Here is a 27525-nt window from a genome sequence, read left to right as displayed (position 1 = left end):
AATCTTTGACTCTTTAGTGAGCCTATGACCCAAAACACATATGCAACCAGATGGACAACCAGGGAATTAAATTTAAGTTAAAATACAAAGAAGTTAACAATGGCAGCTTTTTCTCATGCCTAAAGAACAAATTTACGTTAAAGAGACTTGATAAAAAGCAATTTTGTACTATCCAAGTGTAATAACTATACAGCACCCCTGCTAAAGTTGTATATATTCTAAAAAATATGGATTTTTCCTACAACTTACCTGTAAAATCCATTTCTCTGAGTATATCACAGGACACAGAGCAGCCATATTAATTACTATCTGGTTTATACGCCACCTAAAGGTAAATGGACACTGGCAACCAATTAAACAGGAAGTCCCCCTCTATATAACCCCTACTATACAGGAAGTACTTCAGTTTTGTAGCATGCAATAAACATCCCAAACAAAAGGGGAGGAACCTCTGTGTCCCGTCATGTACTCCAAGAAATGGGTTTTACAGGGGAGTTGTAGGAAAAATCCATATTTCTTTATCGTACTTCACGGGACACAGAGAGCAGCCATATTCATTACTATTTGGGACGTCCAAAAGCAATGCACTTGAAGGGAGGGGGAGACTATAAAAACACTGCCATTAGACTGAAAAGATCTACATAGCTGCCTGCAGAACACTGCAGCCAAATGCAGACTCCTCCTGGGTCCTAACATCCACTTGACAGGATCTAGTGAACGTATTCACCAAAGACCAAATAGCGGCCTTGCAAATCTGAGCCCTAGTAGCTTGATGGCGAGCTGCCCAAGAGGCACCTATTCTTCTGGTAGAATGTGCCTTTACCGAAAAAGGTGGAACCTTCCCTTTTAAACCATACGCCTGTATAATAACCTGGCAAATCCATTGAGAAATTGTAGACTTAGATGATGCCTGCCCTTTCCTAGGCCCTTCTGGCATGCACGAACAAAAGGTTGGTCTCACGAATCTGAGCTGACCTCTTCAAATAAATCTTGAATGCACGTACTACATGTACATGTAGAATGTAACAACCTTTCCTATGCACATACTACATGTACATGTAGAATGTAACAACCTTTCCTCCACTGTCTGAGGATTTGGAAAGAAGGAAGGCAGTATAATGTCCTGATTTAAATGAAAAGCGGACACTACCTTGGGCAAAAAACCTGGGTGTGGACATAGAATCACCCTATCTTGACGTAAAATCAAAAATGGCTCTTTACAAGAAAGAGCCGCCAATTTTGATACCCTTCTGGCTGAAGTTACTGCAACCAAAAAGATTAAATTTCTGGTCAAAAGAACCAGAGGAATATGCCACATGGGCTCAAAAGGCGGTTTCTGTAAAACTGCCAGCACCAAATTTAGATCCCAAGGAAACAATGGTGGCCTCAATGGCGGAAGCATATGTAGCACCCCTTGAACGAAGGTTCAAACTAAGGAATGCAAAGCTATTGGTCTCTGGAAAAAAAATGATAAGCCTGAAATTTGACCCTTAATGGTGCCTAAGGCTAACTTCATATCTACCCCTATTTGCCAGAAGGCTAGAATTCTCCCGATTATATATTTACGGGGATGCCATTTCCTGGCCTCACACCAGGAAATGTAAGACATCCAGATTCTGGATGCCTTAGAGACTGGTTTTCTAGCTTTTATCAGGGTGGAGACTGCAGGGCCAGATATACCTCATTCCTTCAAGATCCAGGCTTCAATAGCCAAGCCGTCAAATTTAGAGACTGTAAAGCAGGGTGGAATATCAGACCCTGAGAGAGCAGATCTGGACGCGGTGGAAGAACCCAAGGCTTTGCCACTGCCAACTTTAGAATTTGTGCGTACCAAAACCTCCTGGGCCATGCTGGAGCCACCAGGATTACTGATTTTCCCTCTATATGGATCCTGCGTAGAACACGTGGCAGCAGCTGAACCGCGGATAGATCAGGGAAAACTACTCCCTAGGAGTCACCAAGGCATCCACTCTGACTGCAAATAGATCGCTGGTCCTAGACACAAACTTGTACCTGGATGCCAACAGATCTACATTTGGGACCCCCCAGCGTTGGCAGATCAATACAAAGAACTCGGGTGTAAGGACCATTCCCCCGGAAACATTTGCTGACGACTCAGAAAGTCTGCCTGCCAGTTTTCTCTTTCTGGAATGAAAACCGCCAACAGGCATGGAACAAATGTTTCCGCCCAGGATAGGTTGAGATCCACCTCCTTCTGGACTGACTGACTCTTGGTGCCTCCCTGCAGATTGTTGGATTGTAACCTGACAGGGTAACCTTGAAGTCTGGGCATCCAGTACTTTAATGCCCAACAAACTGCTCAGATTTCAAGGATATTGATGGGAAGGATCCTTTCTATCCAAGACCATTTTCCTTGGACAGTGGCTTCCTCCAGAACAGCTCCCCAGCGGCATTTGTAGTCATCACCTTCCGGACTACTGGAAGAAAGGATTTCCCTCTTTCCAAAATCCTGGCTATCAACCACCAACTTAGACTCTGACGTACCCTCGGTACCAGAGACATGCACCAATCTAAGGCCTGGATTTTTCTGCTCCAGGCTGACAGAATGTTGTTCTGTAAAGGTCTGGCATAGAATTGAGCATAGGGAACTGCTTCGAAAGAGGACACCATCTTCCCTTATATCCTCCTGCAAAGACGTGCAGAAGGTCACTTTTTCCTTCTTATGGACCCAACCAGATCCTTCAGGTTTACGACCTTTCTTGATGTCAAGAATACCTTTGCCTGTACTGTGTCCACAAGGAAACTCAGATATTCCAGATACCTGGACAGGCTGCAATGCTGACTTTGCTAAGTTCAGAATCCAACCCAGACGTTCTAAGAACTGAACTGTATGGAATACATTCTGTCTTAGAGCCGAAGCCGATCGGTCTATAAGTAACAGATCTTCTAGATATGCTACCACTGCTATCCCTTGAGACCTACCAATACTGGGGCTAAGATCTTTGTGAACACTCGTGGAGCTGTGGCAAGCCCGAAGGGTAGAGCCAAAAAATGAAAATGGCGGTTTTCTACTGGAAAGCATAAAAACCTTTGATGGGCCTGAAAGACAGGTACTTGAAGGTATGCATCCTTGATGTCTATGGATACTAGAAATTCTCCTCCCTGCAGAGAGGCCATGACTTAGCCAATTGACTCTATTCGGAAAGTGCGAATGTTTAGAAACTGGTTCAGAGCTTTGAGATCCATGATAGGTCTCACGTCTCAGTTTGGCTTGGGGTCTACGAAAAGTTTTGAGTAAAAACCCTTGACTCTTTCATCATCCAGAACTTCTGTAATCACTCTTTGAGACCCTAAATCAGGGATTCCCAAACTATGGCCCTCCAGCTGTTCAGGAACTACAATTCCTATCATGCCTAGCCATGTATGTGAATGTCAGAGTTTTACAATGACTCATGGGATGTGTAGTTCCGCAACAGCTGGAGGGCCGTAGTTTGGGAATCCCTGCCCTAAATGGTCCAGAGCCAGAAAAAGAGATCTTCTCTTTAGAGGATCTGTAGGTATGTTTGACTTTACAAACCGAGGATGAGGAAACACCCGAAAATTCTAGTTTGTACCCCTGCGAGATAGTGGAAATAACCCAGTTGTCCTAAATTATTTCCACCCAGACCTCTGAGAACCATAGCAGCCTTCCCCCCACCCGACTGAATGGGGGCACCCCTTCACAATGTAAATTTAGAGCTAGACTTGGTAGGTCTTTGGGCCCAGGGTTTCTTCTGTCCTTAACCTGAAGGCTTGGTTCTAGATCCAGATGGCTGGGGCTGTTGAAACTGCCTGGGATTAGAAGTACTGGGAGTCTGAGTGATGGAAAAGGATGTTTGCTTTCCCTTTTACCTGGTAGCAATGCACTCCCCCCCCACCCCCAAAAATCTTTTGGATATATTTATCCAGATCGTCACCAAATAGGCGCTCCCCATAAAAGGGAAAGTCAGACAGCAATCTTTCACACGGTAATTCCGTAGACCAGCTTTTTAGCTGCGCATACCTACTGACCAAAGAGCACACCATATTTGCTGAATGGAGTCTTTAAGAGCATCTACTGCAAAACATAGAGTTCGAGGTAGATCTGCCAAATCTTCCACAGACTCTCCTTGAGAAGGAACCTTCTTGGAAATTAGTTTACTATGGTCTTTTAAAGACTAACAAACTCCTATAACTGCCACTGTTGGTTGTATTGCAGACCCCGCAATAGCAAAGGAAGCTTTTAGTAAAGATTCCAACTTCTTATCAGCTGGATCCTTAAAAACCTGGGCATTATCCACAGGACAAGTTAAGCTTTTGTTAACAGAAGAAATGTCTTACATGATTTACGCTTTGTCACAGCTGATACACCTACTGTCCCAGGTGCAGACCTAAACATGGCACTCGGTATCTGTAACTCAGAAGGGAACAGTACATAAAAATATTTTAAAGTGAACTTACTATTCCCGCCGCAGGATTCTGCTTATAACAAGAATCCAATCTTCACCCATCACGGTGGGTTTCTGTCACTTGTCGACCTTCAAGGACTGGGTCCCCTTGTTTTTCAGGGGCCACTTCCTTAGACCTGTAGAGCACCCTGCCGGAATGCCTTTGGGGTTGGTTTTACCAAGGGTCCAGATCCCAGGGTCCAGTGCCTAAGAAGGTCACATTACAGGCAAAACCTCATTTCTCCTTTACCGAGGCTCAGGAACCATCCTTTTAGTCTCGGATGGATCTGATTGCTAATCCCCTTAGATCTTGATCGGGGTTTGTAGCATAATCTTATTTCTTCTTCTTTGAAAAAAACATAAAAACATGGAGAGCTTCTCCAACTGTGACCATCACCTTTAACCTCCGTGGCGGTATGATTGTTTCCGATTTTAGGTGCTGAAAGCGGTACAATTATTTTGCATGTAATTCTTAAAGCGGTTGTAAACCCTATAAAAAAATAAATAAAAAAAAAAAACCTGCAAGACAAAGGCATAATGAGCTAGTATGCATCGCATACTAGCCCATTATGTGTAACTTACCTTAAAACGAAGCCCCGACACGGACCCCCGGACATCGCTGCAGGCGCTGCCATGATCCCTCGTCGTCTCTTCCGGGTTCGGCGGCTCCGGCGCGCTGATTGGCCGGGAGAGACGGCTCCGGCGCGATGATTGGCCGGAGCCGCGATGACGTCACTCCCGCGCATGCGCGCGGGAGTGATTTTTCCGGCAAGCTCCCGGCAACATAATTGAAGGTCCCCCCGGACCTTCAGAGCGCATGCGCCGCTCGCGCGAGCGGCTGCATGCACTGTAAATATCCCTTAAACCGTGCCGGTTTAGGAGATATTATTTGTACCTACAGGTAAGCCTTATTATAGGCTTACCTGTAGGTAAAAGTGTCAAAAAGCGGGATACTACCGCTTTAAGGACGAGCAGCCCAAACCAACTATTTACATATGATTTTTTTTTACTGTGCGTTCTTCTTTATAACATCTTGGGTATGTTAAAGTTTGAAACACAAAACCATAAATTATAATATAATAAATAACTATAAAAAAGTTAAAGTATATATATATATATATATATATATATATATATACATACATACACATACATATATATATATATATATATATATATATATATATACTGTATATGTATACATATATTACACGTATACATATACAGTATATACTGTATATATATATATATATATATATATATAATATACACACACACACACATAAATATATAAATATATATATATATTTATATACTGTATATCTAGTACAGTAAAACTGCAGGAAAGGGCAATGGGGGGGGGGCAAACTAATGTCAATTTATTTTATTTAGTAATGTAATCCAATAGGAGTACAATATATCAGTGTGTTTGTGTGTTTTCCTTTTCAAATTTGCCGCTGGTTCCACCCCCTGCGACATGACGCTTGCAGTGAACGGGAGCCAGGGCACACAGCATCAGGCGGAAGATCCAGCCGCCGTATGCTGCAAGAATACATTGCGGGATCCCGGGGACAAGGTAAGTATCCTTATCCAGGATCCAGCGATGCTCCCTGGCGGTACCCCAAGTGTGGCTCGGGGTTACCGATAATGGCACTGAAATTCCACCCCGAGCCACACTTGGGAATACCGCCAAGGAGGTTAAGACATTGGCGAAAAAACTGAGGTACTTCTTGCATTGGAGGGTTTATATAGAGGGGGACTTCCTGTCTTAATAGGTTGCCAGTGTCCATTCACCTATAGGTGGCATATAACCCAGATAGTAATGAATATGGCTGCTCTGTGTCCTGTGATGTACGATAAAGAAATTTCATAAATGTCATGACAACTGCATGCACAGGCAAATTTGGCATACTGCAACTTTTCTTATGTATTTTTAAATATAGTGCCTTGAAATTTTCCACATTTTGTCACTGTACAACCAAAAACGTGTATTTTATTGGGATTTTATGTGATAGACCAACACGAAGAAGCACATAATTGTAAAGTGGAAGGAAAATGGTAAATGGCTTTCATAATTGTTAACAAATAAATATGTAAAAAATGTGGCATGCATTTATAACCAGCCCCCCTGAGTCAATACTTGGTAGAACCACCTTTCACTGCAATTACAGCTGCAAGTCTTTTTGGGTATGTCTCTACCAATTTTGCACATCTAGAGAGTGAAATTTTTGCCCATTCGTCTTTTCAAAATAGCTCAAGCTCTGTGAGATTGGATGGAGAGCGTATGTGAACAGAAATTTTCAAGTCTTGCCATGGATTCTCAATTGGATTTAAGTCTGGACTTTGAAAGGGCCATTCTAACACATGAATATGTTTGATCCAAACCATTCCATTGGAGCTCTGGCTGTAGGTTTAGGGTCGTTGTCTTGCTGGAAGCTGAACCTCCGCCCCAAGTCTTTTGGTGGTTTTCTTGTAAGATTGCCCTGTATTTGGCTCCATCCATCTTCCCATCAACTCTGACCAGCTTCCCTGTCCCCGCTGAAGAAAAGCATCCCCACAACATGATGCTACCACCACCATGTTTCACGGTGGGGATGGTGTGTTCAAAGTGATGTGCAGGGTGATTTGCAGTGTTAGTTTTCCACCACATAGCCTTTTGCTTTTAGGCCAAAAAGTTCAAATTTTGGTCTCATCTGACCAGAGCACCTTCTTCCACATGTTTGCTGTGTCCCATACATGACTTCTTGCAAACTGCAAATGGGACTTCTTATGGCTTTCTTTACACAATGGCTTGCTTCTTGTCACTCTTCCATAAAGGCCAGATTTGTGGAGTGCACGACTAATCGTTGTCCTGTGGACAGATTCTCCCACCTGAGCTGTGGATTTCTGCAGCCCCTCCAGAGTTACCATGGGCCTCTTGGCTGGTTCTCTGATTAATGCTGTCCTTGCTTGGCCTATCAGTTTAGGTGGATGGCTATGTCTTGTTAGGTTTGCAGTTGTGCCATACTCTTTAAATTTTCAGATGATGGATTGAACAGTGCTCAGCGAGATTTTTTTTTATAACCTAACCCTGCTTTCAACTTCTCCATAACTTCATCCCTGACCTGTCTGGTGTGTTCCTTGGTCTTTATGATGCTGTTTGTTTTCTAATGTTTTCTAACAAACCTCTGAGGGCTTTACAGAACAGCAGTATATATACTTAAATTAAATCACACACAGGTGGACTCTATTTACTAATTAGATGCCTTCTAAAGGCAATTGGTTCCACTAGATTTTAGTTAGCGGTATCAAAGTAAAGAGGGCTGAATACAAATGCACACCACACTTTTCAGATATTATTTTTGTAAAAAAAAATTGAAAACCATTTATAATTTTTCTTCCATTTCCCAATTATGTGCAACTTTGTGTTGGTCTATCACATAAAATCCCAGTAAAAAACATTTATGGTTTTTGGTTGTAACATGACAAAATGTGGAAAATTTCAAGGAGTATAAAATACTTTTTTAAAGGCACTGTATATATACTTATTACTTTTAGTCCCGGTTCACACTATTGCGATGCGGGAACACTGTGAATCAGCTGCGTGTTCCCGCATCGCATTCGCAGTGCGATTTGACAACTGTATGGCTGAATTTGCACCGCACAGACATTGGATGTGGTTTTAGGAGCAGCGCGCTCCAAATCACATGCGATGTCTGTCATTGCAATAGTGTGAACCGGCACTTAAGGCTTAAACCATAATATAGGCTGCACAATAACAAAACCTCCTAAGCAGGGCTTCAGGAGGAGTGGTGCAGTTTTAGGCCTATTCATACCCCAACTAGAAAATTAGGGTCAATCTTGACTGGACATGGGTCAATACACTGTTGTCAAGGGTGATTAAAGCACAATATATCTACCTTTTTTTTTTTATTTATTTTTTTTTTTTTTGCTATCTGTGTCTCATTGGGGAGATTTCCCTTCATTGACTGTCTGAGAGATACAACAGGAATTCAGAGGTAATCCTTTCTTAGACAGTGCTCTCCTAGTGACAGCTCAAAATTTTGAATTTCTAATCACTTTCAGGCACAGTGATAATAGTAACCAATGCAAATAGCAGGAGTGAAAAAAAAAACAAAATTAACAAAGTACCAAATAGTGGTACTGACCATATTGTATTCAAAACAAAAAAAAGTTTTGGTTTTAGATATACTTTACCTATTATAAAATATTTAAACGACAACATGTCCTATTAGGCCCCTTAATGATGAGTGACAGGGAGCGGTAAAGTATACCTTAAGACTCAAGTTTGGCCTTCACAAGACTCAACAACAAACATTAAGGTGAGGTTTCACATTTAGTGTCTCGTGAATGTGTGTTTTCTCACATTCTTTTTGCATGTTTTCGTGCTGCATGCATAGGGTAGAATATTTCAATGGGCCGCCCTATGCACAACAAACACGTCAAAAAATCATGTAACTTTTTCGGCATTGAGCTTTGCACATTTAACTGCATGTTTTAACACGTGTCTGCTCTTTACACTTGGGGTGCCGTTAAAAATGAATGGCACCACAAGTGTGGTGTGCACTTTTTGCGCATTCCATTAATGCGTGCAAAGCTGCATGCTTTGTGAATGCAGCCTAAATGAAGGGCATTATGTTACATTATAATAAGTACAATCAGATATACTTTAAAGTACAGTCTGTAAACAAATAATTTAAAAAAAATTAAAAAATCATTCATACCTTTCCAGTGAAAGTGAACCTGTATAGCATCCGCAATATCATATATGCCCAAAACATATGCAGTATTTGGAGAATCATTAATAGGGCATTAAAAAAATAATATCCAAAGAAAGGCTGAAAGCGTAACATGGAGTAGTAATACGTGCTATAAATAATCCTGGAAAACAGAAATTTAGATATCTTAACCTGGAATGGAGTATACGCCTTTTATTAAAACGATTCTGGTTACACATGAAAGAGGTAGTAGCAATGACTGTGAATTCTTATTCCATATTTATGACTTACCAAAATGGTAAAAAGTACAAAATAGCAAACAGTAGGACATTGCCCATAGCATTATATCATATACAGTACCTTCTGCTGCAATAAAATTCATTAAAATCAAAAAAAATGTAAATAGATTTTATGGGTAATTCCTCCACTTTTCACATTTGTGTAGAATATTCATGGAAGGAAAAACAATGAATATGTTACTTTTAAGTATTGTTATTATAATGACATATAGTAGACAACAGATATTTACCACCAAGAGGGTCAAAAAGGTAAGGAACTCCAGCACACAGCCTGTGATTGACAGCCTCAGCTCTGTTCCTGTGTGCTGTGTGAAGGGGGGGGGGCTGTCCCTTCCCTCCAATGAGCTGTCAGAGCTCTTGACTGCAACTCCCCCGCCCCCTGCCTTGTGAGTCTTTGAAAAATCCTTTTCTTATTTTTTACAAGTATGTACAGGACAAACGGCTGCAAATACAAGTACAAAACAAGTACAACTTATGTAGAAGGATTTGATTCACCTCTGTGTATCACCTGAGGCCAGTCACTTCAATGGGTATAGGTAAGGATTTCCAACCACTTTAACCGCTTGCAGTTTGCGCTATAACCAAAAGACGGCTACAGCATGGGCTTCCAATGCCGTGAGGGAGTACATGGACGTCCTCCGGTGATTTTGCTGCCCACGTGCCCCCTTCTTCAGACTCACAGATCGGGGTAAAGGGCCAACTACAGCGGCCCTTTATCACGTCTTCAGCTGTCAGCCAATGACAGTTGATCACAGGATATAAAAACACAAGCTGGTTGTCGGCTTTTCTTTCCTCATGCTGACAGCGGGGCCGAGCTGTGAATGAACACTTGGCAGGAGGCTGTGGAGACACTTGGCAGGAGGGAGGGACCAGGAGCGCCGGCAGGGGACCCGAGAAGAGGAGGAACTCTACTCTGTGCAAAACCATAACGCATAGCAGGAAAGCAAAACATGTTTGTTATTTTAAAAAAAAAATGCCTTTACAATCACTTTAACATCCTAAATACGTATATATGTGTATACAATACATACTGTACATACATACAGTATCTAACAAAAGTGAGTACACCCCTCACATTTTCGTAAATATTTTATTATATGGATATATACATTGTGATAGACCAAAAAGGAGAAACAGTCCTTCTTTATAGGTGATGGAAACAGAGACCCCAACAACAAGCTGGTATGGACTCCACGATGATGTATAATAAGCTGCTCAAAACTTCCCACCACCAGACATTCTCTGCCTCTCACCTCAGAACATAGACCCTGCAGGGCCAGTCAGCATTAAGTATCCAGACCAATCAGTATTCAGTAATCAAATAGGATCTCAGACTCTTCATCTTATGTAGATGGTCACTCTGGAAATCACCTGATTTTCTTCTTGTGTTGCACTAGTCTTTTGAGATGTTAAAAGATGACTTCGAAAATGTTCAATTTCACTGATACTTTGATCCAAAAGGTCAGCAACTTGTGAAAGAATCTCTAAGGTGGCATTAGACCGTCTGTTCAACTGCACAATTTGGAAGACATTCTCTGTAAGTAGGGGTATCGCTCTGGGCCAGAGAAGGTAAGTAACAATCCCTCAAAGTCTCCAAAGGACAGACCATGAGACCAGGGACCAGGAAACATGTTACCCCTTGTACGGAGGAAACACTAATACTCATTGTGATTGCCCTTGAGCGTCCAGCTGCTAGTACGCAATTTTTTAATTTAACGTTCAGCACTGAATATTTTTTTATTGAACACTGAAGAAATGACACTTTGTTACAATGTAAAGTAATGATTGTACAGCTTGTATAACAGTGTAAATTTGCTGTCCCCTCAAAATAACTCAATACACAGCCATTAATATCTAAGCTGCTGGCAACAAAGGTGAGTACACCCCTAAGTGAACATGTCCAAATTGGGCCCAAAGTGTCAATATTTTGTGTGGCCACCATTATTTTCCAACACTGCCTTAACTCTCTTGGGCATGGAGTTCACCAGAGCTTCACAGGTTGCCACTGAAGTCCAATTTCACTCCTCCGTGATGACATCACAGAGCTGGTGGATGTTAGAGACCTTGCGCTCCTCCACCTTCCGTTTGAGGATGCTCCACAGATGCTCAATAGGGTTTAAGTCTGGAGACATGCTTGGCCAATTGATCACCTTTACCCTCAGCTTCTTTAGCAAGGCAGTGGTTGTCTTGGAGGTGTGTTTGGGGTTGTTATGATGTTAGAATACTGCCCTGTGGCCCAGTCTCCGAAGGGATGTCATCATGGAGGAGTGGAAGAGGTCTCCAGTGGCAACCTGTGAAGCTCTGGTGAACTCCATGCCCAAGAGGGTTAAGGCAGTGCTGGAAAATAATGGTGGCCACACAAAATATTGACACTTTGGGCCCAATTTGGACATGTTCACTTAGGGGTGTACTCACTTATGTTGCCAGCGGTTTAGACATTAATGGCTGTGTGTTGAGTTATTTTGAGGGGACAGCAAATTTACACTGTTATACAAGCTGTACACTCACTACTTTACATTGTAGCAAAGTGTAATTTCTTCAGTGTTGTCACATGAAAAGATATAATAAAATATTCACAAAAATGTGAGGAGTGTACTCACGTTTGTGAGATAATGTACATTACAGTTAATGGGTGTAATATTTAATAGATACTGTTCTGTCTTAGGTAAAAACTATTTCTTTTCAAGCTACAACAGTTCTGCTATATCTCTGACCCATTGAACCCCTCCCACTGGTTTACAGCTATTGCTGCAGGTAAATTCCATGATCTGTGTCTGCTGCCTCCATATTTTGGGGGTGCTTTTTCTCTACTCTCTTCATTTATGGAGTTGCTCAATGGCAAAACTGGGAAGATGTGTCTGAATAATGCTTGCAAGTACGCCCCTATTAAGCTAAAGTTTAGCTAAAACACAAATCCCTACAGCTTTAGTCATATCTCTTTCCTGTATTGTAAGATGTTCTAGTTTTGCAGGCAGCTGTATCTTCACTGCAAGGCAGTGCCACCTTAACAGCATCATGAGCCCCTGGGCAAAGTAATGCACTGGGGCCCCTACCAGGGAGACTGTGACCTACGGCCACGGCAAACAGTGGATATGGCTAAATTATGCTACATACTGAGTGTGCCTATTTAGTCTGATTACAGATTTTAGTCTGATTTATTTACATTTTGTAATTATTTTTTTTACTAATTTGTTTTTATATTAATTTGATTAATTTTAATTTTATCTTTTTTTTTACAATGCTGTTGGGGTTTTTTGGTGAGATATTAGGGGTCTAAACAGACCCTTAAGTCTCACTTTTGAGACAAAGGAAACACAATCCACAGTCCCTTTCTCATTTCTGTCCTCAGCTGCAGAAAAAAATGGTGGCAGTTGCAATCTTTTTGTCACAGGTGGTGCATTTTTGTCACAGGTGGTGCATTAAAAGGGGTATAAATTTAAAATTTTTGCTCCTGCTCTGATATTTGTGCAAATTTCTCACATATGTGGTGTTATTGGTGTTTACATACATGTATGCATCATATGCAAATTAGCATTTGCATGTGTGTGTGGGGTGACAAGGTTGCTTTTACATTTTTGTATTTATTTTATATTTTATTTGTTTAAACACTTTTTTTAATTACCTTCATTGCTAATACAAAGTAACTAACAAGCTTCCTGTGTAATAGCGTAAGTCCTCTTTATGGAGATCTAATGTTACCCTTTCTATCTACTGAAGCTTAGATTGTGCTGATTAGCTGCTCCCTTGGCCACAGCAACCAGGGATTAATAGTTCTGAACCCGAAATTAGGAATTGCTCTACACTTGGGTGGAACCAAATATTTTGTATGGACATGAGTAAAATCGGCTGATTCTATCTCACCAAAATTTGGGCAAAAAGTTTGAAGTCAATAGGGAAGATGAAATTATGCTGGTTTAAGTTGGTTTTAGGTATTTTTAAATACTTGTAATGGCTTTTGAGAGTTATTTGTGTATTTTATTACTTGATGTTTTGTAATAATAAACAAAATTATAAAAACATAAGAAAAACTATGAACTATCTCTTTATACATTTTAAGTTGCTATCTTGACACCAGTTGTCCAGTTTGTTTTTGATTTTCTTTTCAGTTGTCTAAAAAACCTTAATAAACATAAAATACACCAAGAAATGTGAAAAAGGACAATGGGAAGAATTTATCAAAACTGGGGCAGCCAGAATCTGGAAAAATTGTGCATTACAATCAACCAGCTACTATCTTTCATGTTTAAAGCTTAACTAAAACAAGTTGAAAATAGAAGCTGTTGATTACTATGCAAAGATCATGTCTCCAGTTTTGGAAAATTCCCCCTGAGTTTTATTTGTACAATCATGTTTCACTAATTTAGATTTAATATGTGAGTCACTAATGTTGACCTGGTCCTCTCCATATTAGCCCATCCAACCATAATAAAACCTTATTGGTTGTTATAGGCACCAAAAGTTCCCCCAGACACTTTCATAAAAGACCAAATTGGTCTTCTCATGTCCTCTTATAAATTTGTGACAAGGTAGGAGTCAGTGAAAGAATAAAGGTCTGGGACAGATACTACGATTTGCATTATTTGGTAAAACATGTAAAGGGACACTATTTTAATGCCCAATTGCAATGGAGAATGGAGAAGGTGTGGGGCTTATTACACCAGGGAACAGTAGTGATCAAGGCAGATGCCTGATTAAACGTTCCTGTTGACATTGGGATGGAGAACCTTCCATAGATATGAGCTGCAATCGCATATTAAAGCAGAGTTCCGGCGTCGGAAACTTTTTTTTAGATAAAAATACCCCCGGGACAGTCAGGGCTAGTACATTTTATAATGGATAGCCTCTCAACTGTCCCAGGTTGCACTTACCTTTTAGAAGAAATACTTACCTTGAAAATGTCTTTCCCAGCGCTGCCATCTCAGGTGTGGGCAGCTGAAGCCAGAGCGTTCTCTTCGGTGTCATCTTCTGTGTCCTCTTCGGTTCCAGAATGCCCTGCACCGGCCCCACTCGTCACTTCCGGTGCAGGCGCGTCATCCCTGCACAGCTTCTGGGCATGCCCAGAAGCTGTTTAGCAGGGAATGACGTGCCTGCGCCGGAACTGACGAGCGGGGCCGGTGCAAGCGCATTGATTCCTGGGAGCGATGACGTTCAGCTCCCAGGAGTCAATGCAAGCAGGAAGAGACGGCGCGGGCTGCGGCCGCAGAGGGAGGAAGTGGAAGAAAGGTAAGTATATTTTCTTCAATAACAAGGTAAGTAAAGAGAAAAAAAATCGGGACTATCCATTTATTTTTCAGGTGATTGTCAGCAAGCGGATGGCTCAAAAAGTCGTTTTTGAGGCCGGACCCTGCTTTAATAGGTGTGCAAGTTTTTCATGGGTGGAATTTTTTGCAGTAGACAATTTTACTATATGGAAACACTTCTAATGGTCACAAATTACGTATCAGGACTCACCTTGTAGGAAGCAGATACAGACGAGTGACAATGAATACCAAGGCAAAGATTACAAACAATATGTTACACGTCCTTTTCCACTTGCTGTAATTGCACATCTTTGCTAGCTAAGGAAAAAATGATGAAAAGGTTTTAAAAATATCACTCTTTTTGGGCAAATAGATACTGTATAACTTAATTTTACACAAGTCATAGAGGATTATTTATTAGGTTAGTGCACTGAATATTACACACAGTAATTCTATAATTCTATAGATTCTATTTTTTTTATCACATTCAAAATACCAAAATGTGATTTCTAAATGATTGCTGTACACTGACACACATTGTGTTTTGCCTAATTAAAGCGCAAATTAGGAAGTCTCTCAGCACACAGGTTTTTTTTTTGGTTATTTTTTACCACTTTAGGACCAGTATGTTACACACCCTTCCTGTCCAAGCCATTTTTTTTTTCAGTTTTCAGTGCCATGAAAGTTTGACTGACAATTACTTGGTCCTACAACACTGTTCCCAAATTTATTTTATATCAATTTGTTGGAGACAGATAGTGCTTTCCTTTGGTGGTATTTAACCACTTCAATACTGGACACTTTCACCCCTGTCTTACGCAGGCCAATTTTCAGCTTTCAGTGCTGTCGCACTTTAAATGACACCCAGTCATGCAACACTGTACACATATGAAGTTTTTATCATTTTTTGAGACGGATACAGCTTTCTTTTAGTGGTAGTTAATCACCACCTCTGGTTTTTATTTTTTGCTAAACAAACAAAAAAGACTGAAAATTTTGAAAAAAATAATTTTTCTTAGTTTCGGTTATTAAATTTAGCAGGTAATTTTTCTTCTTCAGTGATGTGTGCTTATGAGGCTGCACTGATTTACCCTGATGAAGCTGCACTGATTATCAGTGTACATGTGCCCTGTCAGACTTGCCGGTTATTGGCTCTCCTTTCTTGGCGATGTGACAGCACACGAGTAAAGGAATGTCAATGACCAGTAAGTTTGCTTACATATGATCAGCTGTGATTTGGCAAAGCTATTCACATGGTAAAGGGCTGCTGTGATTTGCCATTTACCAGGATCTGTGATCAGCTGTGTCCAAATGACACAGCCATCACAGAGTGTCCCCGATGCGGGCCCCAGGGGGCGTGCAGGATCCACCTCCATGGATTCCCTTCTAGAACATGAGAGTCACACTGTAGCTGTCTTTTGGCTATGGCACGGTATTTACGTGGTTGATAACCATTGTTTTTTTTGTACTATATAAAGGAAAACATTTAGAGGAGGAGGAGGCGGAACTCATCAAGAGAGGGGTTCTGGCAGGAGCTGATTTGCAACTACGTTATGTATATTTGTGAGTTTGCACTACCTGCTTGTAAGGTATCAAATAAAAAACAGCAGAAGTTTTGCCTGTTTGTATGTGGATATTGTGGGGAAGAACAGATCCCAGCAGGTATGCACCCATGGTTGGTGGATCTCTAAGTGGAACTTGGTGATGATCTGTAAGACAGCCAAGGACAGTAACATTTGTGCATATCTACTAAGGTGCTGAAATAATTGTGGTTCATTCTTTCATATTATTTGTCAACTCTTCTTTCTAATGGAAACACCCAAATTGTAGGTATCTTACAGTACTGTAGGTAGTCCATGCAACCTTTTTCCTTAAAGCACCCATCCAGGACCCACCCTCTGTGTCCTGTATAATATATATATATATATTTACACATATTCTGTATATCAATATATTTTTTTTAATTATTTTTTTTTTATTTGCTTTAGGTTATACATTTGGGCTACATAACTGTGAGTTGAAATCCCTGGATATTTGCCATATTTTTTATAGCAAGCTGTAAGTGTGTATTTGGAAGTGTGTCTAAAAGAAATACATTTCCACATAATTTGTTTAGGAACCTAATTACAACTACAACCCATATTTGATTTCCTTAACTCTAATGGCACATTATCATTAGTTTACTGCAAGCAGTATGTTACGTTTTCAGGAAGACTGGTCTTCAGCTTAGGTGATCCAGGAGCAGGAGAGGTGAGTTTGCACACAAGGGGTAAAGTCTTCATAACAGAAGGATACTGTTAAGTTTAAAAGGAGGGTGAGAGTAAAAGGATGTCTAACAAGGAGAGGTCGTCTAATGACTTAGGGTTATGGGGGAAGATGTGTGAAGATTAAGATTAAGGATAAAATGAGGGTTTGGGTGACGGCTAGAGTGATTGTGAAGGTTAGGGTAATAAGGGGGGTTAGTGTTAGAGGGAGGGTCCGAGTGAGGTTTACCCTATTTTTCTGAATTGACCCAACCTTCCCCTTCTAACTCTAATATGACCTGAATCTGCCATTAATTTACCCCCCCCCCCCCGAATCCACTCCCCTATGGCATCCTACCCCCTTTCTGTAAATCATTAGCAGATGGCAAGCTTCCTAAAGAAGCTGTTCTCACATGTGGAGTCAGATAGGATATTAGCATTAACTTATAAAAATAACTTAACAGAGTGTATTGAGCATTAATTTCCAAAGCATATCAACTCTTCTGAAATATTACTAATGGAGTTATCAATAATTCTGAGTTTACTATTTATGATGTCCTATGGGGTTTTACAGCCTTGCTAAACTCTGTTTCTTGGTTATTGTATAAACTAAGTCTATGTTCTCTATTTTTTTATACTTGATTATGCCAAAGATTTGCTTTGTTATCTGCATGTTAAAGTGTTATTAAAGATTTTTTTTTTTTTAAATAACAAGTTCAGTTTGTAGCATGTACAGTGAGAAGGGCTTTTAGAGCAGTGTCATCCAGTTCTCTAAATTTTAAGTACAGTTTATTTACATTTTTTTCAGGACGAACATTTTTTGCTTTTACTTTTTTAAAGTGATTGTAAATTCTCGTTTTCTTTTTTTTAAATAACAAACATGTTATACTTACCTGCTCTGTGCAGTGATTTTGCACAGAGCAGCCTGGATCCTCCTCTTCTCGGTGCTCCTGGCTCCTCCCTCCTTCCAAGTTTCCCCACAGTAAGCAGCTTTCTATGGGGCATCCAAGCCGAGCCACTGCTCTGTGTGTCCATTCAGACACGGAGCCGCAGCTCACCCCCGTTCCCTTTCTCTCCTTACTGGCTTTTCTTACTGGAACTTTTTTTTAAATAAATCCTTGCCTTAATGGAATTCACTATGAGGATTTCTTCTTCCTTTCCCATTTACACTTACATTTGCTAAGCCACCTGGGGCACAAGAAGAAGGAGCAGAGTGAAGGACTGATCCAGGTGCCACTGACACGATTGGTCGAGAAGACTACCTAAGCTTGTTTGATCACCTTGTCATAAGACAAGAGAGGATCCACGGTATCTGGTGAGTTTTCCTACATTCCCTGTGCACCCGTGGTGATCCTGGCTTTCACTCCTGCATGATACAGTGTCCAGCATTTCTTCTGGGACCCACATCACCCTTTTATTCTTATTGAAGCAATAAGCTTATTTAATTTTTTCATTCCTTTAAGGTGTATATATATTAATTTACATGCACTAAGTGGTATTTATAGTATAGTTCATTTTAAATTGCCTATTGACAATTTCACTTTATTTATTTCACCATAGCGTATATATCAATTTATATGTAATGTGTGATATTTATTGCATAATTTTTGCACTCTTTTATCTATTTATTTGTGTGTGCACTCAATATATTATCCACATTCTAGACTATATATTTTTTCCAAGTGGGGGTTATTTTGAGTTTAACCCTGCACTTATTATTGGGTTTAAGCACTTTGGTTTATCTTCAGCAAGTGCTATGTTGCGGGAGTAGGTGTGTTCACCTTCCTCCCATTTTTTGGAAAAAAAATATTTTTGCCGTAGCAGGTGGGGGGCCACAGCAGATGCTTATATTCATAACTATTTTTAGAATCACATTCTAATTATCAATTTACATTTTATTTTTATATATCACAGAATTTTTTTGTAACATTTAATATATTTATATGCTTCCTGGCGCGGGTGATTATCTATCTTTTTTTTTACATTACTCTAATGAAAGGATTTACTTGCATTTATTTGTAAAACCAATAGACTGTATTGCAAAGGCTAATTTACAAGTCATCTGTAAATACTTTTTAACAGCACCATGCCACTTCTTGCAAAGGGCAACTATTCTTGCTTAGAAGGCACAGCTGCTGTTCTTCTCTTGTTACTGGAGTTGTCAATGTCAGGCTTTACATTAACAACTGTACAAGTGGCTGTTGCATAAGTACTGCTACAATGGAACAGCAGATTTTTAATGATATTAGTAGTACATTTTGTATAAAGCATTTCAATAATCCTAAAAACCAAACAAATAACACTTAGGGGTCTATTGATGAAAAAAATTGTGCAAATGTACCAGCATTTGCACACGCACATTGTGAAAAATCCTCATAATGTTTGTAATATGTATGAAATGTCACTTTCTGTTTTTCCTATGATTGTCACTTCCATTTAATAGCCATAAATTCAGTATTTTCCTGATTGAGGAAAATACTGCATCGTGGCAACAAGATAGTAATGACGATCATAGGTAATACATAGAAAATTACATTTATACATACCACATACATTAGAGGAATTATTCACAACGATTGTGTGAATGTTAAGACATTCCCAAAGCAGATTTTTTATATCCAGAACCCTTTGAGTTTACAAGGGAAAACCTAAAGTGTAATCGCATCATTTAGATATCAGAAATCAAGGAAGTAGCCATGTAACCAAGTATATTTTTTGTAATACCCTAAACATTCCCTGTTCTAAAAGAGATAGTTTTTCTTGTTAATAATAAACATTTCAGATTTCTGTATAATCTCCTCTCTAGTCCATTTTCAATTCAAATGTTAGATTTTTATAATATTGTTGCAGGTAAATTGGATAAGTCTGGTCCTGAAAGGGGGTGACCACTTATGAAAAAAAAAATGCTATTTAGATTTCCCAGTGAATACTAGCTGCATTAAGAAGACTGATGGGCATCATAGGAGATATACTTTGGCAATATATGGATTATTCACCTAAATGCAAGCTGCTATAAAAGTTAAAGTAGAACTGTAGGAAAAAAAAATTGTTATTTTATTTTGGATAGAGTAAGGGAGGGTTTATAACCCCTGTCAATTGTCTTGCTATCTGTGTCCCATTGGAAGGATTTACCTTCACTTTCTGTCTCATAGCCAAAACAAGAAGTAAGGGTAAATCCCTGCAAATTAGGGGAATCCATTGCCCAACCAAGTCACCAGAACTAGTGTGCCCACTGGAAGATTTTCCCTCTATTCCCTCTATTACTGTTCTGGGGGAAAACCCAAAATGTGGGTTTCTTTTACTTTAACTTTTGATGATAACAGTAAACAGGACAACTGGAGAGGGTGAATCTCCCTAACGGGGGCAGACGTAGCAATAAAAAACAGGTATTCTAATCCATCTCCACTCTCTCCAAAATAAAAATAAAATGTTTTTCCTTTAGTTATACTTTAGGATTACTTGGATTCAATTGTGAATTCACAACCCTTTGAGACTATGTCTGCCCCTGACTATACTCCCACATTTGGAACTACTGGGTTAATCTATGGTTGGGTCCAAGGAGGCAACTACTCTCTACGTTAAGTATGGGGACAGTGCTCATGGCATCGTGGCACCATGAAACAAACCTACAAATATATATAAATATTTGATGTAGCCCTGGCTGGCATCCTGCTTAAGGGACCACAGCCCAGGCATTTCTGAGGTCATCCCACTGCAGATATTCCCTCTTCCCTGCCACTATAGGACAGTGTTAAAAGGGGAAAACAAGAGAATCTGGATCGGCTGCACTGTCAGCCAGACTTTAGCTAATCCTGAGCTGTGAAGATGGAAATTCCGACAGCCTGAGTAAGAAGGGCGATGAGGTGTGCAAAGCTGGGAATAATACAGAGCCAGGGGAAAGACAATGCAGTGCAGCTGAGGAGAGCAGTTAATTTGAGAGAGTTTAGAGCCAGGGGCAGTCTGTCATGCTGCAGAGTGGGCTGAGAGCTACCCCAGAGAGGAAGGAACAGTCATGAGGGAGAGTGTGCAAAACAGTAAAAAAGAGAGACTATGTAAATAGTGCTGAGAGTACTACTGAGCTGCTGTGTGCTTGCTGCATAGACTCAAAACCTGATGCAAGCTGCTGTGAAGAGTTTAGAGAAGCGAGCTGCTGAACCATGTAATGCTGTGTTCTGCAGAGGGAGTACCCTAGGAGGTCTGCCTGGGATTGGGCTTTGGACTCCAAAGAGTGGAGCTTGAATATGCAGACTGTACTCTGTCATATGAACTGAACATGGATGCCAGCAAAGAGAGACTCAGTGAAGTGTTGTACCAAAGGTATCATGGACTTCTGAGGCCTGATAAAATAGGTAGTGGTAGACAAAAGTAAAGACTACCTGTATGGAGAGGAATTTGAAGTCAAAGCATGCAACTATCTGAGGGATTGAGGTCTGCCCACCCCTAGCGTAAAAGATCTGAGGAAAGACCAAACAAAAGTCCATCTTTGTTCTCTGACTTTGAATGCCCTGGAGAGCTGTTGCCTGGAGCTTCTGCTGATAGATTTTCAAAAGGCCAGGTGATTCTCATAAAAAGTAAAATAGACTGAAACTTCCTGATGGACTTATTTACAGAAGAACACCCACTGATGCTCATCTCCCCACCTTTCCTGACCTGCTGGGCTGAATGCTTGGTCTGATATGGATTTGGGGGGGGGGGGGGGGGGGCAAAAATTTCTTTTTCCAATTTTGATGTAGGGTTCTTCCTAAAAATCCATACCAGACCAAAAGGGCCTGGGATGGATTGGGGGGACCCCCACACTGTTTTTAAAATCCTAAAATCCATACCAGACCAAAAGGGCCTGGTATGGATTGGGGGGACCCCCACACTGTTTTTAAAACCCTAAAATCCATACCAGACCAAAAGGGCCTGGTATGGATTGGGGGGACCCCCACACTGTTTTTAAAAACAGAAAATTTTAATTCTGGCACGGATTTTTTTTCATTCTGACATCAGCAGGGAATTCCCTTGACAGCAGATGAGTCATGGTGGTTAACGACACGGCAATCGGCAGGGCACCCTGCTCCTTAACTACCAGCAATGAATTTGAATAGACTCAATATGTTCGATTCAAATACTTCAAATCCATTGGAAAAAAAATTGAAAACAAATAAACAATACAAAACTAAACTAAATGAATTTTGTTACAAATGCAACAAAAGAAAAATACTAACTTAAAAAATCGATCTAACTAACCAAATCTTTTCGTTCTGCACATGTCTAAATTATAAGTGCTATTGAGAGCCACTTATGTAGAAAATAGAATCAGAAGAAGTACCCTTCAAACCTGAGGAGTAAATGGAGACTCAGGGTACAGAAGAAACAACCCCTTCCTGAGGCTACAGCGAAACCATCTGAACCAATGAAACAAAGAGTCAAGAGACCAATCCAAGTTCCCAAAAGACTAATGTATGATTTAGAAGGAAACAGCGTTGAAGTGGTCTTTACCACTGTATGCATACTTGCTGATACATACTATAAGTGCACCAAGTGACCATACTAGTTATTGATACCCCCAACCCATTTCTCGACAGATCATGGTTGGAATTCCTACTTCCTGCACTTTGTGTTAAACTCCTTTTTGAATTGCAATTTATGGTTTCCTTGAGGATCATAAACTTTCATTGGAGGAGTGTTGGTGTGTAGCCCTGGGCAGTGGTATATTAAAGCCACACAGCCCAGGCATTTCTGAGGCCATCCCACTGTAGCTAAATATATACAACTTCTAAATATATCCCTTTACGACGGCCTCTAGAGGTTTTAATCAGTTAATGATCAATTTACTTTGGCCATCTGCTGAACCTCTGAACAAACAAAATGCAGTCCACACCTAGGTTCTGGCCAAACTAACACCCCATCCACACCTTTCACTTGTATTGACTACGAAGAGCATTTGAGTCTATGATGACATACTGTATCTTTACCCCTAAACCTGCTACTGCTCAGACATACCTCCCTTTTGAAGTTGAGATTGAGGGACACGTCAGTGGGACATCGATCTGCGGCACACTTAGCTGGTAGTGGCAAAAAGGTAGGTGTGGTTAATAAGGAGGTTTGGTAAAAGGTGGGTGTCACTACCCACTTTTACTGCAGAGGCAGCACGTAAGGATGTACACATGCTGTGACCACGATGCTGTTCTTCACAGCCTTGGCATGAATTATTCCCCATGTTGAACATAACACATCCAAGTGAATGGTGCTGCTCTGCAAACAAGCGTCCCACAACTGCATGTAATGCATATACTGTATCTGTATCATGCTAGTGTGGGGTTGAAGGGGCTAAAGCAGGTGGTGGGGAGTCGATGTAATGCCACCTTACTGCCCGTGAAATGCTCTCTGATTAGCGATCGAAGCATGTGTGAACAAACCTCTAATTTTCTATTTTTTACTTTTCTTTTTTACTATTTTTTTTTTACAGGTTTTAGAAATGTATTTATTTATTTTGTACATATTTAACAGCCCTCTTGGGGGGGGGGGGGAGGGGAGCTTTTGTGAAATATCAGGACTCTAAAAAGGCCTCACTTTTGAGACAGTGAAAAGGACTGAGGACATATATTCCTTTTATTCCTCAGTGCCTTTCTCTGCCGCCTCAGCTGCACTGGACAGTGACTGAATGGGGAGAGCTCTCTATAGAGCGGCTTCCCATTCATTCACAAACTGAAGCACAGTGAACACAGTTTATTATGCTCCTGTTGTGAATGAACACAGGAGCAATCTGTACAGATCGCTCACTGTGTTCATTTAGGAAAGGAAGGTGCCGGTAAATATGACATATGTACCAGCTTCCTGCTCTCCACCTGGACACCAATCCCCTGTGCCCCACAGCAGCTTCAGCCAGTGAGAGAGAAAGTAGCCTGCTGGGGGTAAGGGGGGGGCACACTTGGGAATCGGAGCAGTGGGGGCACACAGGGAGGCAGTAACCAGAGGGGAAGAGTGCTGGATGCAGATACCGTAACCTGCAGTGCAGCCAGCGGGAGGGAGAGTAGGAGCAGTCAACTGCACTGTAAAGGGATTAGAGCCGGGTCAGAGCTGGGATAAGCGGAGCCCAGTGTTAAAACTCATTCTGGAACAGGGCTTCGGGATTTAGCCTGGAACTGCAGGACGACAGGATTTTAATGAAATCTCATGATGGTCCCACCCATTTCGGGTTGGTTGGGAGGTATGTAGATAGTAAAAGGCTTGCAAATATAAATCAATAAGCATTCTGAAAATAGAACAGGTTTGGTGGTCTGTGTACCTATGACATCGAGTAGTTACCCCAAAGCAGTGATCGAATGTGGTTTTTAAACATCTCACTTTTAAAAATAAACCATAATTTTATCCCTTTACCAGTACAGTAATAAAGACACTCTATATGCACTGTCACCAAGCTGGAATATAAATTATTTAGATTATGTATGGCGCAATTTAATAATATAATACTTTTTATATAATTTTATAATAGTTCAGTAGGAACCGGTGACATCGCTGATCACTGTTTTTCCTAGTGAATTGACAGTAGAATATTTCACAAATCAGGACCAGCTGGGTAAACAAGTCCTAGAGCTTCAATGACGATTTTATGAAAGTGCTGATTGAAAAAAAGCCCAACATTTTATCTAGCTACTTTCATTTGCAACAGGTAAACCTTAAAGAGCTTCAGAGGCTTTTTCAGCTGATTCTAAAAAGTTACAAGTTTTTACAGCATACTTCAGAAAATTCTGTTTCATGTAGCACCCTTCAGAGAAAACATTAGTATATACTCTTATGTGACACAAGTTCTTTAATGATCACCTTATTTCCTGAGAAACAATAAAGTGGATTTTCAGGAAAACAGTTGTAGCTCAACTTCTTCTATTTTAAATATGCTGTTTTAGGCAAACAGTACAACAACGGACTAAAACTTGAGCTATTGAGCCCTATAAACTACTGTTTAATCAAATGTAGATTAAACAATTTTTAACTAAAGGAGGTAAGTTGAAAAATGTATGAAATGAAGCCTGAAGCTCTATAGGCTGACTGAAAAAGGAGAAAATAAAATAATTATCCATATTTAATATGCAGGATATACATCATCGTCAAACATTATGTGACTGCACATGTGCAGTAGCGGCACATGGTGGCCATCTTGGAACACCCAAATGTTTTTGGCTGGAATATCAGCAAGCACAAAGGGGAGGGCACCATAGGGCCAAATGTCTGTCGAAACATCCGAACAAATGTGCCCACAGGGACGTAGCCCCCCAGAAAGCCCGCCACTAAGGTCCACCAATAGAGACCCCCCGCAAGGTGCACATAGTGGTGGGGGTCCAATAGAGGACAGTGGTTTAGGAGGACACATACATTATAACTTCAGTTGACACACTGGTCTGCTTTCTTGTTTTTTTATGATTTTTTTTTAGTTCTGCCTTCAGTAAATTCCTGTTTGTGCCATATAGAAGGGAGATCTTCTGCATATTCACTGGTGTTAAAGTGTTGTGGCTGGCCTCTCTAAGAAATTGTGAAATTGTGAGCATTTAGAGTACCATGTTGTTGCATTTTGCAATATGCTATTATTGTTAAGTTTTTATATGTTAATAATTATTCATTCTTGTAAAGCCAGGTGTATTTATGATGAAGAGTGATACTTGAATCACGTTGGGAACCTTGTACATCAAAACTGTTACATCTCAACCTATGATAGTTGTATAAGGGGGTCTGTTCCCCTATGGCAGTGATGGTGAACCTTGGCACCCCAGATGTTTGGAACTACATTTCTCATGATGCTCATGCACTCTGCAGTGTAGTTGAGCATCATGGGAAATATAGTTCCAAAACATGTGGGGTGCCAAGGTTCACCATCACTGCCCTATTGTCTAAGCTTACAGTGCACATTGTGAGCTATGATTTTATGTTCTGTAATAAAGATATTTTAAACTGTTTTTATACTGTATATATTTTCTGCTTTTAGGTTGTTAAATTCTATGCATTGTCCGCCTAAGAAAATGTTATGGCATTACGACTCCATTCACACCTGAGCGTATCGTCTTCGGGCATTTTTATTTTGCATTTTTCAGGCCTTTTTTTGCAGGTGTTTGGAGGCAGGCATTGACATCTAACAAAAATGCTTGTAATCTGCCAAAAAAGAAGCTCATGTACTTTTTTGAGCTTCAGGTGTTTTGCTTCAGGCGACAAAATGCTCATATAAGAACAGGGGCCATTGAAATGAATGGGATTTTGCTTGTTGGGCGTTTTGAGACTTCAAAGATGAATGTTTTACGAGCTGAAAAATGCTCAGGTGTGAACAGGACCTTATACTTTAGGAGATAGTAGGAGGAGGTAGAGCAGGAAGTTTGTGTGAATATTAAAGATGGTGACCAGTTAAGGGCAGAAATAAATGGTTCAAATCTCTGCCGGTTCACCAGGGTAGGTAGCCAGGGGTGTCTACAGCAGAAGTCATGACCACTAAAGTTGTCTTTAGTTGTCTTATTCTAAGTGGTAACGACTTCCACTGGAAATCATTACTGACAATGGTCAACAATTTATTTCAAAAGAGTTTGTCACTTCGCTTAACCCCTTCCCACAGCTACAGCACAGGCCTTCTTTGCCGGGAGGTTGTCTATCGATGTCCTCCTGTGATCGTGCGGTCTGTGTGCCCCCTACGATCGCTGAGTTCTTTGGAGCCCTAACAGCAGCCCTGTCCAATGACAGCTGATCACGAATGTAAACACAAGCTGGTTATCGGCTTTTCTTTCCTTGCGTTGTCAGCGCGAGGAGAGAAGAAGAGAGCCACTTACCGGGTTGTGTTAAAGGGACATTGGTACTGGGCAGTGTCTTGATTATCAGTGCAGTCCCAACAGTGCCCGACAGTGCTGCCTATCAGTGCCCACCAGTGCTGCCAATCGAGGCCAACCACTGCTGCCTATCAGTGCCCACCAGTGCTGCCTATCAGTGCCCATCAGTGCCGCCTATCAATGCCCATCAGTGCTGCCTATCAGTGTCCTTTAGTGCTGCCTATCAGAGCCCATCAGTACCCATTAGTGCTGCCTATCAGTGCAGCCTCATCAGTGCCCTTCAATGCCACCTATCAGTGCCTACCAGTGCCCACCAGTGCTGCCAATCAAGGCTAACCACTGCTGCCTGTCAGTGCCCACCAGTGCTGCCTATCAGTGCCCATCAGTGCCGCCTATCAGTACCCATTAGTGCCACCTATCAGTGCCCATCTGTGCTGCCTATCAGTGCAGCCTCATCAGTGCCCTTCAGTGCCACCTATCAGTGCCTATCAGTGCCCATCAGTGTAGCCTCATCAGTGCACATCAGTGAAGGGGAAAAATTACCTGTTTGCAAAATTTTATAACAAACTATGGAAAATTATTTTTTTCCCCAAAATTTTCAGTATTTTTTCGTTTTTTTTGCAAAAAATAAAAAACCCACTGGAGATTAAATACCACCAAAAGAAATCACTATTTGTGTGAAAAAAATGATAAAAATGTAATTTGGGTACATTTGTTGCATGACCGCGCAAGTTTATTTAAATTGCGACAGTGCTGAAAGCTGAAAATTGGACTGGGCAGGAAGGGAGTAAAAATGCCCAGTAGACAAGT

General features: G+C 40.8%; 1 protein-coding gene across 2 annotated transcripts in view; it reads right to left on the bottom strand.

Moving 5' to 3' along the window:
• Positions 1-27525, bottom strand: part of LOC309553939 (ceramide synthase 4-like) — a 205248-nt gene that overhangs the window by 582 nt on the left and 177141 nt on the right. For both annotated transcript variants that reach the window (XM_082255444.1, XM_082255443.1), the window contains exons 9-10: positions 14896-15002; positions 9152-9308 (exon numbers count right to left, since the gene is read on the bottom strand). In XM_082255444.1, the coding sequence (XP_082111570.1) occupies positions 9152-9308; positions 14896-15002 (264 nt within the window). The remainder of the gene's footprint in view (positions 1-9151; positions 9309-14895; positions 15003-27525) is intronic.

This window comes from Pelophylax lessonae, assembly GCF_965119305.1.
Source record: "Pelophylax lessonae genome assembly, chromosome: 1".
In the NCBI taxonomy this organism is placed as follows: Eukaryota; Metazoa; Chordata; class Amphibia; order Anura; family Ranidae; genus Pelophylax; species Pelophylax lessonae.
Note: the sequence above shows the minus strand (reverse complement) of the source record. Positions and strands in the feature narration are given on the sequence as shown.